At 39.1% G+C, this 17,849-nt stretch overlaps 3 protein-coding genes across 3 annotated transcripts; all 3 read right to left on the reverse strand.

Moving 5' to 3' along the window:
- Positions 1–1,370: 1,370 nt before the first annotated feature.
- uqcrq (ubiquinol-cytochrome c reductase, complex III subunit VII) lies at positions 1,371–4,412 on the reverse strand. The gene is made up of 3 exons (XM_074648408.1): positions 4,286–4,412; positions 2,916–3,087; positions 1,371–1,553 (listed from the first exon to the last, which is right to left on the reverse strand). The coding sequence occupies exons 2-3, from the start codon at positions 3,067–3,069 to the stop codon at positions 1,459–1,461; spliced, it is 249 nt and encodes an 82-aa protein (XP_074504509.1). The 5' UTR covers positions 3,070–3,087; positions 4,286–4,412; the 3' UTR covers positions 1,371–1,458.
- Positions 4,413–6,639: 2,227 nt separating this feature from the next.
- On the reverse strand, positions 6,640–10,801 carry gdf9 (growth differentiation factor 9). The gene is made up of 2 exons (XM_074648411.1): positions 10,301–10,801; positions 6,640–8,421 (listed from the first exon to the last, which is right to left on the reverse strand). Exons 1-2 carry the CDS (start codon positions 10,674–10,676, stop codon positions 7,481–7,483), a joined length of 1,317 nt encoding a protein of 438 aa, XP_074504512.1. The 5' UTR covers positions 10,677–10,801; the 3' UTR covers positions 6,640–7,480.
- A 3,239-nt stretch (positions 10,802–14,040) lies between these two features.
- Positions 14,041–17,085, reverse strand: sowahab (sosondowah ankyrin repeat domain family member Ab). Its single transcript, XM_074648409.1, has one exon. It carries the CDS (start codon positions 16,993–16,995, stop codon positions 15,244–15,246), a length of 1,752 nt encoding a protein of 583 aa, XP_074504510.1. The 5' UTR covers positions 16,996–17,085; the 3' UTR covers positions 14,041–15,243.
- Between the last annotated feature and the right edge of the window lie 764 nt (positions 17,086–17,849).

Raw genomic sequence — 17,849 nt, forward strand, 5'->3', positions numbered from 1 at the left:
TAGCATATTCCTTGGATGTGACTGGTATCTTAAATCTTTGAAGAAATTCTGAATATGACATCAACAGACCTTTATTATTTACCAATTGACCAACTAACAAAATTCCATTGTCAATCCATGAGCAATAAAACAGTGATTTATTTTTATACAAGATCATATCCGTTCTCTTTCATATGCATCCATGTATCCGTTTTAATAATTTACACCTGCTAATGCTGAGGCCACTGTAGCCCCCAACTTCCGGTGGCCTACTTCAACATAAAAGCCCCCATCCACTACCATTATTATAACTACTGCAGATAAATGCTTATCACTTGCCTCATCAGTCTTAAATGTAATTTATTAGACTCGTGACAGACTGCAGCATTTAGGTTGTCTGTCATTGCCAGATCACCTAAATTTATGCAATTATTTTTGATTAATCTGTCCATTGTATTTAGTCTTTAAAGGCCGTGTAAAGGAAATTCAGAGTTTTGTTTCTAAACACATTGTAAATGTTGGAAAATAATTACTGAAAACATGTGCAAAGGCTGTGAACATTGTAGTACTGGATTGAGGAGTTAGACCGTTAAACTGTTTTTGTCCAGTTTTGTGTTCAGGATTTTTTAGGCGGGGCTGAAATCATGACTCGATGACGCACTGGAGTCATCCTTAACATAGCTCCACCCATTTTCACAAACTTGGTTTTTGAAAGCCAAAATACAAACCCAGACAGTTTTCAAAACTTACATTGGTTAGCTCAGTGTTAGAAAATAGTGAAAAATGACCATTAAACTTTACCAGATTCCAAGGCGGTGTCATCTTTGTCTTCTTGTTTTGTTCCACCCACAGTCCAAAAAAACAACAATATTCAATTTACATAACTATACAACAGAAAAGTATTAAATCATCACATTGGAGATGTTGGAACTACCAAACATTGGCATTTTTGCTTGATAAATGACTCGAGCAATTATCAAAACTGTAGGTTCCTTCATTTGCTGTTGATTGACTAATCACTTCAGCACTAAATTTGCATTTAGTAAAAAAATAGCATTGATTTGACACCCACATTAAGTGAACATTAATCCAATCACAAAGAGATCCATCCATCCATTATCTGTAACCGCTTATCCCAGCTGACATTGGGCGAAGGCCGGGTACACCCTGGACAGGTCGCCAGACTATCGCAGGGCTGACACATAGAGACAGACAACCAGTCACACTCACATTCACACCTACGGGCAATGTAGAGTCAACAATTAACCTGCATGTCTTTGGACTGTGGGAGGAAGCTGGAGAACCTGCAGAGAAAACCCACGATAACACAGGGAGAACGTGCAAACTCCACACAGGAGACAAAGAGATGGCTGAAGGAAATCAATCAAGACTTATTTCACATAAATATTTTTCTTCTTTATTGGTGAAACAGAGTTGGAATTAATAACAGAGGGCAGCTTTCAGAAAGGTGGCAGGAGTTCATTCGTCATTCTCGTAGTCAGCTGGATTCTTCCTCATGTCCTGCTTATAGACATGGTTGCCCCAGGTGTATGTCAGGTACATGACGGTCATTGCTGCAAAAGAAAAATTATAAAACAAATTAGCACCAGGACCATCGCTATATTTAATTGTATTTAGCCACACCTTGCTGTGCAATAAAGGCCATGAGTAAAATCTTAAAACCAATTGTTAAATATAATACAATCCCTGCAGAGATCCTGAAAAAAACAAGAAATATTAACCACATTTTTCTAATTTAATTGAACCCTTTCTGCTATATACTGAACAGACTGCAGACTGGAAAGAGCGTGACTCAACGCATCATCTACATGGGAAAAAAAAAAAATATATATAATAACATGGTTTTAAAAATCCGATTTTTGATGCATCTGCACATTTTTGCAAGGGTGAGCAGTATTTGCTGTACTAGCATAATCTTACTTTCCAAAGAACCAAAACAAAAGCTTTTCTATGATTTAAAGTTAATACATAGCATACAATGTTTACAAAATACAGATTACATTATTATGTACATTATTACTGCATAGTTAAAAATCTTGATTTGAAACTGACTGGTAAAATAGGGTTACATTTACAACATGAGAAGTAAAGAAAGATGCTGCTGGCACCTGTGGGCATGCACTTGGCATTTGACAGTATTGTTGCGTCAAACATTTGTCTGCTCTTTTTGTCGTCCATTATCACTTATCATTTAAACCACAACATAAGCTGGGGCCAAAGCAGGTAACAGGTCTATTATACGACTTGGCCCCAGCCCATCTCAACACCAAGGCTCTCGTAATGATGAACCTAGACGTTATAGGATTTTTGTATGAATGTGATTAACATATCACAATATGTATTGATATTACAATATAAAAAAAACCTATATACAGTGGTAGAGGATTGTATTCATAAAATCCACTCCTGCCTGAAAACAAAAAACACCTCTGCCAATCTACAGTATGTATACAACTTTTTCTGTTGACATCATGGGTGTAGGAGCTATTTATTTGTTGTTGGTATTTAGCGGTTGTTTTACTAATAATAATTGTTTGAGTGAGTATTCTAGATGTTTGTAATTATTTATATTAGATTTTGATAGTGTTTCTAGTGCTAGTTATTTGTTTAATTGAATTATTTTCTTGTTTAGTTCATTTATTTTTTGCATAAATTAGTATTTTTGTTTGTGAATTGGGTAACACTGTGGGCACCTGCTGCTAAATAAGTATGTAGACAGGCAGGTTTAGGACCAGCATGCACCTGGGTGGGCCTATGTTTTTGTTTTACCAGAGCAAGGGAGGAATCGATAGCCATGGTTTCTTTGTTCTTTCGTATGCTTGCTTGTTTTTTGGAGAAACAAATCATACGAAACACAGTAACTTTGCATGGACAACTAATTGTAAAATACATTGAATAGAAATTGAATAACTCACGGGGAGCAACTTTGAAGAAAGAGGCTGTGACACGTCTCCACACATTGGGGATTCCCTTGGAGAAGTAGTTGGGGAAAGCCCTCTGCTCAAAGGGGGACAGGCTGTATGTGACTATGTGCCTGATCTTGGCCAAGTCTCCGAAGTGGCGGCCCATGTTTACCACACAGCTGATCTGAAAAGACAATAAGACATTTACATAAGGAAAATTAAAACAGGCAGCCACTAGCACCAAAATGTTTTCATGATTTGCACTAAATGCAAATAGTCCAAATCAAATAGTTGGAAAATGTATTGTGACATTCACACAACTCAGCTAATCTTAGTAGAAAAAGGCAAAAATATTTTCAATGGATCTTAGTAAAAAAAACAAATCAACTACCTATTGCACTATTTAAGAATACTCTTCATTTCCAGCAGAACTATTAGGGCTAACTTACTTAACAACTTTAGAAAACACAAATGGGGTTCACTGTTTGGTTTGTATGTTTTCATACAAAACTGATAAGCAGCTGTAATAATTCTAGCAATAAAAACATGAGCTGATATAACTAAATCTCTGAGTGTGACTTTCTTTGACATTGATTTTTAACAATGACTTTGGGGGTTAACTGGCTGTACTTCTCTTTGCATGACTGGCTGGATATTATGTGATCATAAGAGTAAGTGTTGTATTTATCACACTATTACTTTTTTTTCCTTTTATACTTAATTTTTCAAGGTTGTTTTCATATATGCAATTTACAGTTCGTAATTACAATAGTTTATAAACCTTTTTTTAAGTAGATGAGATATAGACAAACTCATTAAGTACACTAGAGAAAACAACTTCAACTTTTAAAATTGAAATAAAATTAAAAGAGTAAATAATAATAAAGAATAGTTAAAAAAAAACAACACAAAAAAACACAAAAAAATAAACAATAATACAAAAATACGAGTAATAATAAATTAAATCACAAATAATATCATACTATTACTTGAAGTCTTGTTAAGGACATTATGTTAAAATCAACAAACTCCTCTTACAGATGTTTCAGATAACATGTGTAACTTTACTAAAAGAGTAATAACGTTGTTAATAAAAGCTTCCATGCACAAACTGTAAGACAGAAAACAGATTATCTAGATACATGATTGCGAAACCACCAAACAATCCCAAACATGTATGGATCACAGGAGGAGCTCGACATGTTAGCAGAGAGCTGCTAAGGTCGTTGAGACGCTGCCTGGTTAAACCTGGTCGTTTAGTCGACAAGAGGCCAACATTAGGTCACTTCTTCTACAATAAAGCAGATATATATCACAAAATACTATATTACAAGCTAGTGGAAGCAAAACTACACCGTTAAAACCGTGACTTTGAGGCTTACCGTGCTGTTTCTTAACAGTATTCCCCTGTAGAGTTCCGGTGTCCTTGCTTTATACTCAAGGCTCGCTTATCTGCTGACGTCACTGCCACCTGGCGGACTGGAGGGACTCTTTGTCTTTCTTCTTCTTGGTTGGTGTTGTTTATGGCGGTTGTGCAAACAACTCTATGATGCATTACCGCCACCAGCTGGTAGCAGTGTGAACACGCAGTTCCAACCATATAGACTCTCCTGGCTCCACCAAGGATTTATTCACAGGTCTTCAAGTATTATTAAAGATCCATTTAATGGGACTCCGGGTATCTCTGTCTATCTCTGTCTGATGACATAGCATGCCCTCTCTCTTTCTGGATGACATAAATCAAAAACCATAAGCCTGTTTGACAATGAGTGCTGTACACATAATTGTATTTATTTCTGTTGTGTGCCCTGTAAGTGTTCTGGTCTGTGTCACTATATGGTTTTAATAAAGTTATTGAAAATCTCTTCTGCCATCTTTATTACTTTGTCCAAAGAGAGTTACCCAAGGCTTCACATAGACATCGCTTTTGTTTAACTACTATTGAAGACACAGGTCCATATTAAACACATATTATGCAGATTTTGTTCTTAAATGACTGATGATTCAGATATGTTTTTAGACTCAAAATCTTAAAATTGTACTGCTCTTTGGCAAAATTAGGGTGACCATATTTTCAAACCCCCAAACCCGGACCCTTAAAGGGACTGTTTGTAAGAATCAGAAATGCTTGTTAACAGCGACACCTGTGGCCGTTAAGTCAACGAAAGTCAGCATCGGGCTCGCGCTTGTGCTCGCTCTAAATAGACATGAACCAGCATCGCTCAAAACAGTGAGGCGACATACGTCAGCTAAAACCACAATATCACTCTATATTTCACCTGCTTGGCAGTAATGTTAGCTGACCAGACGAAGGTCTCTCCATGAATCACTGCTGATCCTAGTGTTGGCTTTTCCTGCCTCAGCCTCCTGACCGCAGGGAACAGGGAAGACACCGGCACCCGGTCAGAGACGATAACGTTTCTCTCTGCGGAGCCCCGTCATTTCAAAAGACACGGGAAACCTTTGTTGGTCTGGAGGAGCTGCAGCATTTATTCCTGCACAAACGTCCACTGTACATTCACTAGATATTCTCAGAGCTACAAAGTCTTCTGCAATGTGTAGTGTGCGCGCATGCGCGTGAGATGGAGCGAGCTGAGTGAAGGCAGGCAGAAGAGCAGCGGAGCAGAGTACAGCAGAGACTCCGGCTGTGGAGACCAAAGCTATGGTCTCCCCCGCGTCCTCCGACCGCGGCCAACACGGTTTAATAGACGGGCTTCACTAGATATAACTTTGCTGTTTTGGTGCTTCTGTGTAGTTTGTGTTGGAGTCTTGTCTGAACAGCGTAGCCACACGTGATCGTGCATATGCAAGCACGCATGGGACACCGACCCCCGATGATTTATACGTGTAAGAAGTTACAAACACTCCCTTTAATCTGGGTAGCAATTCGTTTGGACTACAGTGTGCAATACGAACCACAATCAGAGGTGGACACCAGAGAAAAGGTAAATGCCACAGGTAGCCTGAGGGAATGAGGCTTTAAAATGCTTCACAACTTGGTGCATAGAGTGCTATGGTCTGCTCATGTGCTATGCCATTTGGCCTAACATGTGGCCTTTCTTTTGAGATATAGCACAATGAGCTTCTATTCAACTCCGTTTTCTGTTTGTGCCTTCCTCAGACAAGCGGCACATAAGAAGATGAGAGTGAGGGCAAAATCACCAACTTGACAAAGTGTCTGACTGAGGCTGTGGATCTCCTTTGAACTGATCTGAACAATTAACTTTCATTTTCCTGCAGGAGGTCCAGGTCCACATTATAGGTCATGACCATGAATGGAAACATGGCCTTTCATCTGAGACCCCAGAAAGGCGTGTGAACCATGGCCTTTAGAAAGGAGGCTGGGTCACGGGTGGACATGGGTCTTGGGGTATAACACATGTGCAGTGTAACTGAAGCTGCGGTCGTGCGTTGCAATTGGCTCAATTTCGGTGAGTGCAGGCCAGATTTTCCTGCGCATGTGTTGTACCCCCAAAGGTATGACTCGTTGTTGACGTGTGACCCAGCCTCCTTTCCATAGGCCTAGGTGTGAACAAGGAAGTATTGACAGTCCATTTATGGTAAGCATTAGATACCTCTATAACCACTCTCTTCTCTTACGGAGTCTGTGCATTGCCTATGTGTATTTGGCCAGACCATTTAGACTCAACACTTCATTGCAAGAATCAAAATCTTTCTCTTGTTTTCTTTTGTGCACAAATACGTTCCCTATGTTGAATGAACATTTACAACCAGCTGTATGCAGATAACATGTATGCATGTTATTTTTTATTTTCCAACAATCTGTCTACATATTTTCACTCTTTTGAATATCCCTAAGCCGAGCACAGACACACAGTGAATTCATTCAATATGCATAAATAGACAGGACATGCATTAAGTCACATTCAACCAGTACAAATTCATAAGTATACACTCAATTCATACTATGCAGTCACGCAGTGACCAGAAGTAATAAATACACACTGAAACCTTGACAACTTTCATTCTGGACATTATGAGGACAGCTGCTATTCAGACTGCTGTCTCCAATCCCCAGGAATAAAACGATATGTAAAAGGTTTGATAAGAGTTTGTGACTGCTTTTTCATCTTTCGTCCAGAACAGGGATACTTAAAACTTGGCAATTGTGTCAAATTAAATAATAGTGACAGACCACCCACCCAAAATAAGTTAACAGAAATATAACTTAAAAAAAAAATATACAAAATCATACAACACTAATTTTTCTTCTTCAATCGTGTCAGATTCAATACTATGTTGCAAACAGGAAGATGAAGAACAGGATGCGTTGGCACCCTTTCTTTTCATGCCTTAACAAAAAGGAAATAAATGGACCTTTCCACATTTTTTCACTAGGATAAAAAATGTTACACACTTGATTAAGTAAACACACCTGCTCCAGATCAAACTTCATGCACAACGATTTTATGAATTCATGAAATCACTGAGCCTGGTCAAACTATCCAGTGCTTGGATACAAACTCCACCTGTTATGACTGTCGAGGAGGTTTTGTGGTATTCAGCCTGTAAAAAAAAAAATGAGGAAAAACAGAACAGACATGTTGGTAGCTGGCTTAGCGACAAGTGCACCTGGTGGCAACCATGTCTTCAAACTCCTTGTAGACGTAGGAGCCGTCCTCTTCAAAGATCATGACGCTCAGGGGGCTGTAATGGGAGGGGATGCATGAGGGCCTGGGCACGGAGGAGTCAAGCTTCTCATAGATGATGTTTTGCACCATGGTGTGGACAGGCGAGCCGTAGATGAAGCCGATGGTCGTCGGGCAGATGCCTCTGCAGTACCTGGGGTTGTACTTTGGTGGAAAAACAATCCAGTGATCCAGTTTGAGCTGGCTGAATCGCACCCGGAAATCATACAAGGCACAGTCGCTTGTCTTGAACTCAGAGCTCGGAAGAAGCTCCGGCAGGTGGATATCTAGACTTTTATCGCCTCGTTTGCTCTTTGAAGATTCCCTCTTCCATCTCCTCTTTCGCCCCATCCTCGTCTCTGGTTTGAAAACCATCTGCTTGTGAAACGTGTTCGCCGCACCGGATGGCCTTTGACCCGCTTTGGCATTGACCAGAGACCTCTGGTGGGCGATTTTGCTGGTGTCATTGAGATAAAGAAGCAGAAGAGGGGACCTCAGGGTGAACTCCAGCAGGCCTTTGCGCCCATTGCCACTGGCTCTTTGCTCCTCTGGGCAGGTGACATTGACGAGCAGGTGTATGTTCTTCTTCTGAAACTTTAAGAGAGGCCGGAGGAACGAGGTGACGTCAACCTCCACCCAGTTCCTCCTGCTTCTCCCTTCTGCGCTGACTGTGAAGTTCACAGCGTGGTGGACTCCGGGACACCGCTGACACTGGTTTGAGTGCTCCTGCTTCCCCAGACTCAGGTAGCATACAGAGTTGACAGGTGCTGCGAGGTCATGGTCGAAATTGTACAGCAGGGTCGACTTCAGAAGCTGTTCTTTTCTTCTGACTTGATCAAGACTGTAGGAAAGATCCTGCGTAAAACTCTCTGAGGAAGAATATGAGAAAACACAAGGTACTGAGTCAACATTACATATCAGTCTCACAAATGTACTCATGATTACTCTACATTTTAATTAGCCAGAATAAACAAAAACATCTTGTGCATATGCCTGTTTCAATGCATAATGTCACTGATTGCCTTTACAGCATGACACATGAGCTTTAAGGGAGACACCACAGGTGAAATGCATCCACTTTAAGATATCCTGTTTTCCTCCTCTAACAACTGTTATTTCAGAAATTGTGCAAAAGCAAGATTAACAAGAAGAACTGCACAAGAGATATTTGATTTAATACCAAATATACCCACTTAGCATGTCAATATTGCAATCAAGTTTTACATAATGATTCTTTATCGTTAGAGTTTTAAAGTATCTTTTGTAGTTTTTAGAATATATTTAAAATAAAAACTAAATGAGATAATTCATCAACAATAAAACATAACCACTTATTTCAATAGTTAGGCAAAATCACTGCTCAGATTGAATCTGCACTGATGGAACAATGTTTAAACCAACACAGATTATTAGAATTAATTATTAGTTATCAAAGTGATCTTACACTGTACATGTTGTTCAGGGCTCAAAACAACATCCCCTTAATCCAACTTTAATGTTTCTATCTGAGATTTAGTCAAATCTATTAAAAGGACCAAAAGACAAGCAGTCTTTTGAGTACTGTAACGTCCTACAATAGCACATAATGTATTTCAGTCTGGTACCAAACCAAATATCTGTGACATTAGTGTCATTATGACCCCACTAATGACGAGATGAAAACTGTTGTTGTGCCCCTATTGACTCTCCTTCCACCCCTATAGCCTCCAAGTTTAAGACAGCAGACTACACATTGCAGCTTCATTATAAGCCCCACCTGAACACACTGGAATAATCAGACCTAGCTCCAGGTTTTCTGTGTCAAGTCAAGTTTTTGGAAATTTGATTTTGACACAGAGCCCCTATACAAAACAGAGCCATGTCATTAGCCAATAAAGCAGGACCCTCTTAGTTTATATTGTTCTTAAATAAAAAGAATAAAAAAACATATGCAGTTAATTATATGACTAAAGCCATTCGAAGCACAGTGAATCTGGAGCCGTTGGTAACCTAATACAGCTTTGCCCCTGAACTACAGCTTTGGAAAAGTGACCTTTTGACCTATAGCTAATCTTTACCTTTAGTTATTGATAAAAATGTTTGTCTTTGGGTGTCATATTATGATATTCTTTTTTTACTACTTAAGAATTGATAAATGATCAAAAATCCCTCCAAAATACCACATTAAGACACCAAGACTGAGGAACACCATAGAAAAAGCCATGCTTTGATTTGGTATCAAAACTTGACATTTCTGCAAGAATTTTTTTTTTTTATACTAACATTTTTACTGCCTATTTGCACTATGGAACTGCGATGCTGGAAACTTGAATTTCCCTCAGGATCAATAAAGTTACTATCTATCTATCTATCTATAATGTTGTATGTTGTAAGCTTTTGTATTTATTGCCTTTAATAGGCTATTTATTGTGTTTATTGTATTTGTTTGATGACTGTGTGGTACTGCTAATAATAAATAGGGATAATAAAGTTTTCCTTGACCTTAATGGCAATAATGCCATTCAGCACTGTGGTGAAGGTTATGTGTATTACATTGTGTGTTTATTTAAAGGATCCCCATTAGCTGATACCAATGGCACCAGCTAGTCTTCCTGGGGCCCGAAATCAAGTACATTCATTTATCACATACATACTATATACAACATCATATTTGTGTTACAAATTTTCCAAACATATATACAGTTCACATTCATACACAATCTTCCACAACCATTTGTGTGTGGGTTGTTTGGCATCACTTTTGCTCACCTTTATTACTTTGTGCAAGACATTCCTCTTGTGGCTTGATCAGTCGGACTGTGTTGTAGATTTCACTCCCATCCAAACTCCTCTGCACCCTGGAGGACTTCTTGTAAACCTCCGTCAGATATTTCATGTACCTGTGCTCTGGTTTCATCTTTTTCCTGAGCTCTGGGTTCCACCTGGAGCCTCCATGCTCCGACAGGGCCTTGAGCAGCGGAGAGAAGATGCTGCCGTACGGATAGGTGAAGTCACCCAGGTGGTGCAGCGCGTTGGAGGCAGCCAGAGAGGATCTGACCAGCGGGCTGCTGCAGGTGACCAGCAGCACAAAGAAAACCGTGCGAAAATAACCAAGGACAGCTGATATCAGCATTTGTTTTTCCATTATAAACAACGAAACCAGACAAAAACTTAAAGAGCCTCTCTCCACTGAGAGCTCGAGGTAAACAGCACGTGCTGCCGCTGATCAACATGCGCAGGTGTGTGCAATCAACTCCATCACTGATATTACCTGCTCAGCTTCACTCATCATATATCACAGTCAGCAAACAGCAAGAGGCTACTTTTACATGATAAGGTTACATTTAATTAAACAATGCTGTGTTGTGCATCCATGATTCTCATCAGATAATTTCAATAAATCATTAAAAACCCATTAAAAAAATAAACAAATAAATAAATGAAAAGAATGCCAGTTTATTTTTTTGCAATTAGTTGGTTTTTTTTAATGGTATTTTTAAAAGGGAAATATGAATTGAATATTCCTAGAGATCTCTATGTTCAGAGTTCAAAGTAGCTATTATCGGCATGTTAATGTAAAACTCGCATTCATAAGATAAGATAAGATAAGATATTCCTTTATTAGTCCCGCAGTGGGGAAATTTGCAGTTTTCCTCTAGCAAAGGGGATAGTGCAAAAAACAAGATGCATCAGCTAACACAGTAAAAAAAGAGCTAAACAAAGTGTTACAAAATATGAACCATTTAAATAGAAGGAAGTATAAAAATAGTACAGTATTGACAATAAACAGACTATTAACAAAATTGCACAAGTGGAAAATGATATTATATTATCCCAGCCAACATGGTTATGTGGGCCCCACATGGGTTATGCTGGGGTTACCTGGGTACCAAGTGGGCATGGGCCCAAAATGGGCATCTTATCTGGGGCCCACTTGGGTCAACTAAGTTGGTCCCACATGGGCTCCCCATGTGGGCTACCTGTGTGGGTCCTAGTTGGGTCACTACTGGGAAATTAGTGCATGGGGCCATCATGGAAACTGTGGACAAACCCACTTACAACCCATATTTCAGGCCATGTAGTCCCCATGTAGTTCCCACATAGAACTTAAACCTGGGGCCGAGATGGGTTTTGGTTTATGTTGCCCAGATTGGGCCCACTCCTGCATGAAACCCACAAGGGCAATTGGCACGGGGCCATTAAGGAACCCATGGACAATCCCATATAGGGACCATTTTCAGCCCATTTACTACCAACATGGGCCCCACATACAAATGTTGGCTGAGATATAAGATTTTAATTAAGATTTAAACAGCAAAATCACAAAAAAGAGAATTTTACACCCAAGATATTTATTCCTACGTTAGATGCCCAGCAGTATGCTGATAATATTCCACATCATGGCCTTCAAAAATAATATAGGGATCTTTATGTCAACATATTTTGCGCTTTTATTTTGAAGACATATCCTCTCCACTTCCAGTGCTGACACTTTGTTGAGTTTAACTTTACACCGCTGAAGAAGTAGTTTTATCAAGTGGCTAACCTTAATTGTATTTTTACAAAAAAATATCACCCACTTAGAAATACAAGATTTAATGTTTTATTTAAGAGGGTTGTCTGAAGTTAATGCACAGTGTTTGTTGCAGTGAACATCAGTTTGATTATTTTATGTGATTTTCTGTACATTCATTCAAGTTATTATCAGCTGGAAAAATGTTCTTACTCATATTGTCATGACATTGATTTTTCAGCCAGTTTTAGTGTTGTGGTTCTTGTTTTGCAAATTACTCCACATGTAAAACTATCACCTTATAGGACATTATCTTACTTAAACTGTAAACTTTGTAATCTTATAACACTTTTAACATATCAACATGGACAAGTTATAACTACCATTAAAGGTCTTCTCACTCAATGAAGAAATAGTAAAAACTAGAAGTGCACTTGGAGAGCGCAGACCTCCGCCAAGGCAGGTTTCACAATTTTCACCAAAATCTAATGGATTGTTCATTGTGCCACAACCCACCGCTCCAAAAAATGTCATTCAAATCCATCGTGGACTTTTGGAGTTATCCTCCAAACGGAGAAACCAACAAACAAACCAACGCCGGTGAAAACATAACCTCCTTCCTAGGTCTTCGGCCTTGGTGGAGGTAATTATATTTAAAAAACTTGTGGTTGGTTGAAGCTCAACGATCGCCTTGGATTTACTCGTGTACATTTACTTGAGAAGGAAAAACTTCCACAGGACTCCGATGTAAAAAAGGATAAAACAAACATCTTTATTCCACAGTTTTGTAGTATCTTCTTACAGGATCATTGAAAGCTAAGTTCTCCTAATTAGCAAACTGTACTACGGTAAGAAAACCGTGTGGCTCGGTCATTAACTTGAGTCTCAACTGAACAAACCCACTGTTTATACCTCAATGAGCACAAGAAGCCTATTTCTCTTAAAGCGACTGTAACCTAATTACCGGTCCAACAGTTACAAAGTAACACACAAAGACATTACATCAAGATGAATTAAATCAAATTATCATTAAATGACTTTTAACCTTTAAACATATTAATTACTATTAATTAACTTATTCAAAGAAATCACTTCTTTATTTCACCTACATAAAATACAGACTGTACTTATTTATTGAACTAAAACATGTATACGAAACTTGGCTCCCACAAAACTGTTTGCATAACTGTTCTGGTGACCTCTTAAACTGTGAATGATAATGTTAGCAAGCTCGCCCTCTACTGGCCTCATTTATGAAGAGCAAATAAAGGGACACCACATTGCCCCTCATCTGTTAAAATAATCTAAGATAAACTAAAACAATGGGATTTATTTAGAGGTACTGACTCAAAATGAAGAAATGACAAAAAAGAGTTGGTCTGTTCAGCACAAGTCATCCCTTGAAAAACAAGTCAACGAAGATGGTACAATTAAACCAGTGCTCATGTTGTGTGGTGGAAATAGCTGTAATTGGCCCTCATGTTGTGGCCACTGATTAGACACAGATATAGTTTTTGTGTTTACTATAATGACTTAGCTGCCTTACTTTGTTTTAAAACACAGCACCAGTGTAGCTCCATTATCATGCTATCAGCATAAAGCTTTTAGTACAGTAGGATAGCGTTGGATGGCATTACCATTGATTTAATGTTGATTGATTTGGACAATCTAAAAAAAGGTTTATCCCCACTGCTTGCAAGGGTATAAAAATAGAAAAATGATGTTGTTTGTGCCATCCGACACTTTTATATTATGAAGGGTAATTGTAGCCTCTAGGGACTAGCTTGTCTTTAAACTTAGGTTGTAGCTGTGTCTCAGCTAAACGCCATATACTAATACTAAAAGGTATACTAATGTGCATATTATACTGTTTTGAAGTAGCTATAAGTATTCATTTTGTACTGACAGGAAATGAAACAAGACCTGCACCACTCCACAGTATTGTTGGACAGTCTTTGATGCTTGTCTGGACCATTAAAGAAGCGACATAGGAAGCTTTTCTGTGGTAGATTTCCTTTTATTGTATTTCAGTTGCCTAGCAAAGAAACGTTTTTGTAGGTGGATTGAACACAATGCAGTCTGCTATGTTGGATAGTTGGTGTGAGTGCAGCTGTCCTTTGTCGGGATCATTAGGCAAGCAGCTTCTTTTTCCAGATAACAAGACAAAGGACATTGTTCTGGCACAGTTTTTCTTATGGCTTCATTGTCTTTTCATATCATCAGGGATTGTTTTTCTCCGAGTCAGTTAAGGACACACTGTACAAGAAAAAGGCAGATTACTGTTTTCCAGCATGCCGGATTTGTGAAAAGGCCATTCATTCATTAATGACAACATGAATGTTTTTGAAGATGTTATGTCTTTCCTGTTTAAATGAAACCCCACCCTACAATTTAATCTTTGGCTCCTTCTTCTTACGGTTCTGAGAAATCATGTGTTTTGTTTTTTTACCTCATCAGTCCACAGAATGAAGCCATGGTGTCCCACAAAGAGAGGCCTTTCTCATCCATTACAGCTCAAGTTCACAAAGAGATTATAAAGGAGACATTCCAGCACCCAGTCTGCTCGCCTGCTTTGCATATCTGGCCCCAACAAAGGTCCACTTTGCTTTTACTGAAGCTTTTTCAAAATGTAAAAAAAACAACTTCTATGTTTTCTCTGCTTTAAAAAACTTTAATTTTGATGATCAGAATATCATAAAAACATGATCTGCTGTGCACAAAAGCAATAAGTCCTACATCCTACATCAACAACACAATGTGTTGGTAGCAACCGTTTCCCAGGTGTGGTCTGTTTTCATATTTCCTCATACTATTAAGTCACAAATCAAGACGTAACGTCTACAGATTTATTACACATTAGGTAATGAAAATATGTGTGAATATCACTTTGTGATTGTGTGTGTTGTTAGTAAGAAAACATAAATACAAATGGGTTCAAAATAACATTGTTAATATGTGGAATTCAGCTAAAGAAAAAAAGATGATTAAATTATAAATACCATTCATAAATAGTACATCCAGCAGTAATACACTGTATAAGAGTAAGTACTAAGTAAGTAATAAGTACTGAGAGACTATAATTCAGTTATAGACTTTAAGTTATATAAATGATAAATGTTGGTTTACCTTGTTTTATATTAACATAATATACAAACTAAGACAGTCTTATCTATTACACTTTTAATAATGTGATCCATTCTCACGAGTCATGAGCAAACTTAGTCTTTTGTTTCTTCCCTATGTGAGGCTGGAACAGTTTACTAATAGTGTTGAAGCCTTTCGGGTGCTCTCTGTACTCTCCATCTTCTGTCTTCTCTCTGCTCTGCTGTAGTCCTCCCACAAGTGCTCTGACCTCCTCTGACACACCTGCGCCCAGGTAGTGGAAGGCCTTCTTGCCATCATTATCCCTCTCATTCACACTGGCTCCGTAGCTTTGCACAAGCAACACCATCACTTCAGTGTGGCCGTGCATGGCTGCGATGTGTAAAGGCGTGTATCCTCCGTGTGCTTTGCAGTTGACGTTAACACAAGTGCCTCTTTTCCTGGAGACGTCCACGAGCTTGTGTACCATCTCGCTGTTGCCGACCTTGGCGGCCCAGTGCAGCGCTGTGAAGCCTGACATGAAGTCTTTCTTCTGTGCCAGCCGTGTGTCCTGCAACAGCAAAGCGTGGATCTGTCCCCACAGTCCAGCAGCACACTTTACCAACCACTCATGAGCTAATGGCTCCAAAGGCACAGAATCTGAGTACTTTGCATCATCTCTCTTGTTTTGGGGCCTCCCCAGGGGAAAGCCTGGGGGTTGCATGTCCTCTGGCTGTCTGTTTTGGGCCCAACACTGGGAGTCACTTAGTGCACCCTTCTTACAAGCTGGAAAGTTAGGAGTCAGAGCTGGCACTGGTGGTGCAGAAACTTTGGTGACTGGTTTGTCTGAGGTTTTACGCACCTTGGAGTGTAATCCATCCTGTGCACCCTTCTTACAAGCTGGAAAGTTAGTAGTCAGAGTTGGCACTGATGATGGTGTAGAAACTTTGTTGACTGGTTTGTCTGAGGTTTTACGCACCTGGGAGTGTAATCCATCCTGTGCACCCTTCTTACAAGCTGGAAAGTTAGGAGTCAGAGCAGGTGTAGAAACTTTGGTGACTGGTTTGTCTGAGGTTTTTTGCACCTGGGAGTGTGATCCATCCTGTGCTGCTGCTGCTGCTGCTGCAGAGTCTCTCTGAGGGGATTTCACTGCTATGACAGCAAACACAGGTCCAGATTTGCAGGCTCTGCTCGCCTGATCTCCACAGATATTCAGGACTTTAACAGTAGTTTCATCCGCACTACTAATGCTTCTGGATACCTGCCTCCTTTCCTGGCCTGCAGACGCATGTTTTGCATCACTATAATAGTTTGTGCACATGTTATTGTTCTCAATGTCAGAATAAATGGACTCGACTCGAGGAGGAGATGTGCAGGAAAAGCTGGCGTTTTGGCTGGAGAAACTGTCATCATGCCCAGCCTCTTTAACAACAAAGTCCTGGTACCTTTTCTTTACCACCACAAACTTTACCCCGTCGATGTGTTTGACCACTGCGACGCTGTTCACCAGCTTCTTGAAGAGGTCCCTGTTGTGCTGCTTCTCCTGCGGATCGCTGCTGTTGATCTGAGTCCTGAAGCTGTTCAGCAGCTCCGAGTTCTTCACTTTGCCTCCGTGCTCCAGCAGAAAAGACAGCAGGGATTCTTGGGTTAAAGACATTTTTTGTCCAAATGTGTAAAAACAGATAGTTTTAGATGAAGTCTGAGGGATAATCTGTCCGCTGTCCGGTCTCCCCTCCTCTGTTGTCCTCCACCAACCTGCTGCTTCCGGCGACTCCACAAAGAAACTCACCCCTTTTCTTTTGTTATGGCTCTCCCAGTTAAAGGCTGCTAGTGGAGCAATACCACAGCTGATCAAAAATACTATATACATACTAGGATTTTTTTGGGAAAATTATTTTTATTCCTTTTTTTTCCAAACATAGCATAACAAACATAAAAGACAAAAAAAAAATGGTATCTTACATTTAACATTTAATATGTACATACATAAATACGCATCCCACACAAAGACAGGTCCAGCCTTCTTCCCACCCCTAGAGGTAAAGTTACAGAAAAAATAACATCAAAATATATATTTTAATTAGTTAGTTAGAATTAAATGTAATAAGTACTACAGTAGTATAGTTCATGGTGGTAAGATAGAAACATTAAATAAATAAATAAATAAATTAATGAATTAATGAATTAAATAAATAAATGTAGATAAAAAAAAGAAAACAGCACATATAAAATAATAATGAATAATTAAGTAAATAACCTAGAAATGTTAAGAATATTCTATATAAGTGATCCATGGATCCCATATCCTATAGAAAAGCTGTGGGCTACCTCTTATAGCATAGGTTATTTTTTTCCAAGGGAGCACTAGTATTTTTTTTGTATATTTACATGTAGAGATTATAAAATGACCATATAAAAATCAGAGTCAAATGTTAAAGAATTATACTAGAGTAGAACTATGTGTATGCGTTTTGCGTTGCTATAGGAGACAGCTGGTGTCCCAGCATGTAACTGTTGAATGAACTTGGACCCTTTTGAAATGTGAAATTGTGAAAAGAAAGTATTACTAGCTCTTGTTTCCTTGGTTAAAGCTATAATCTGTCGAATCATCTGAATAATCCCCAAACAAACAAACAAACAAAAAGATCTTGCACTAAACCCCCTCAGAGTTAGAATAAAGGCTTAAAGCATTGCATCGTTGATTCAATATACACCTCAAGTGCA

This window comes from Sebastes fasciatus, chromosome 10, assembly GCF_043250625.1.
Source record: "Sebastes fasciatus isolate fSebFas1 chromosome 10, fSebFas1.pri, whole genome shotgun sequence".
NCBI classification, from domain to species: domain Eukaryota; kingdom Metazoa; phylum Chordata; class Actinopteri; order Perciformes; family Sebastidae; genus Sebastes; species Sebastes fasciatus.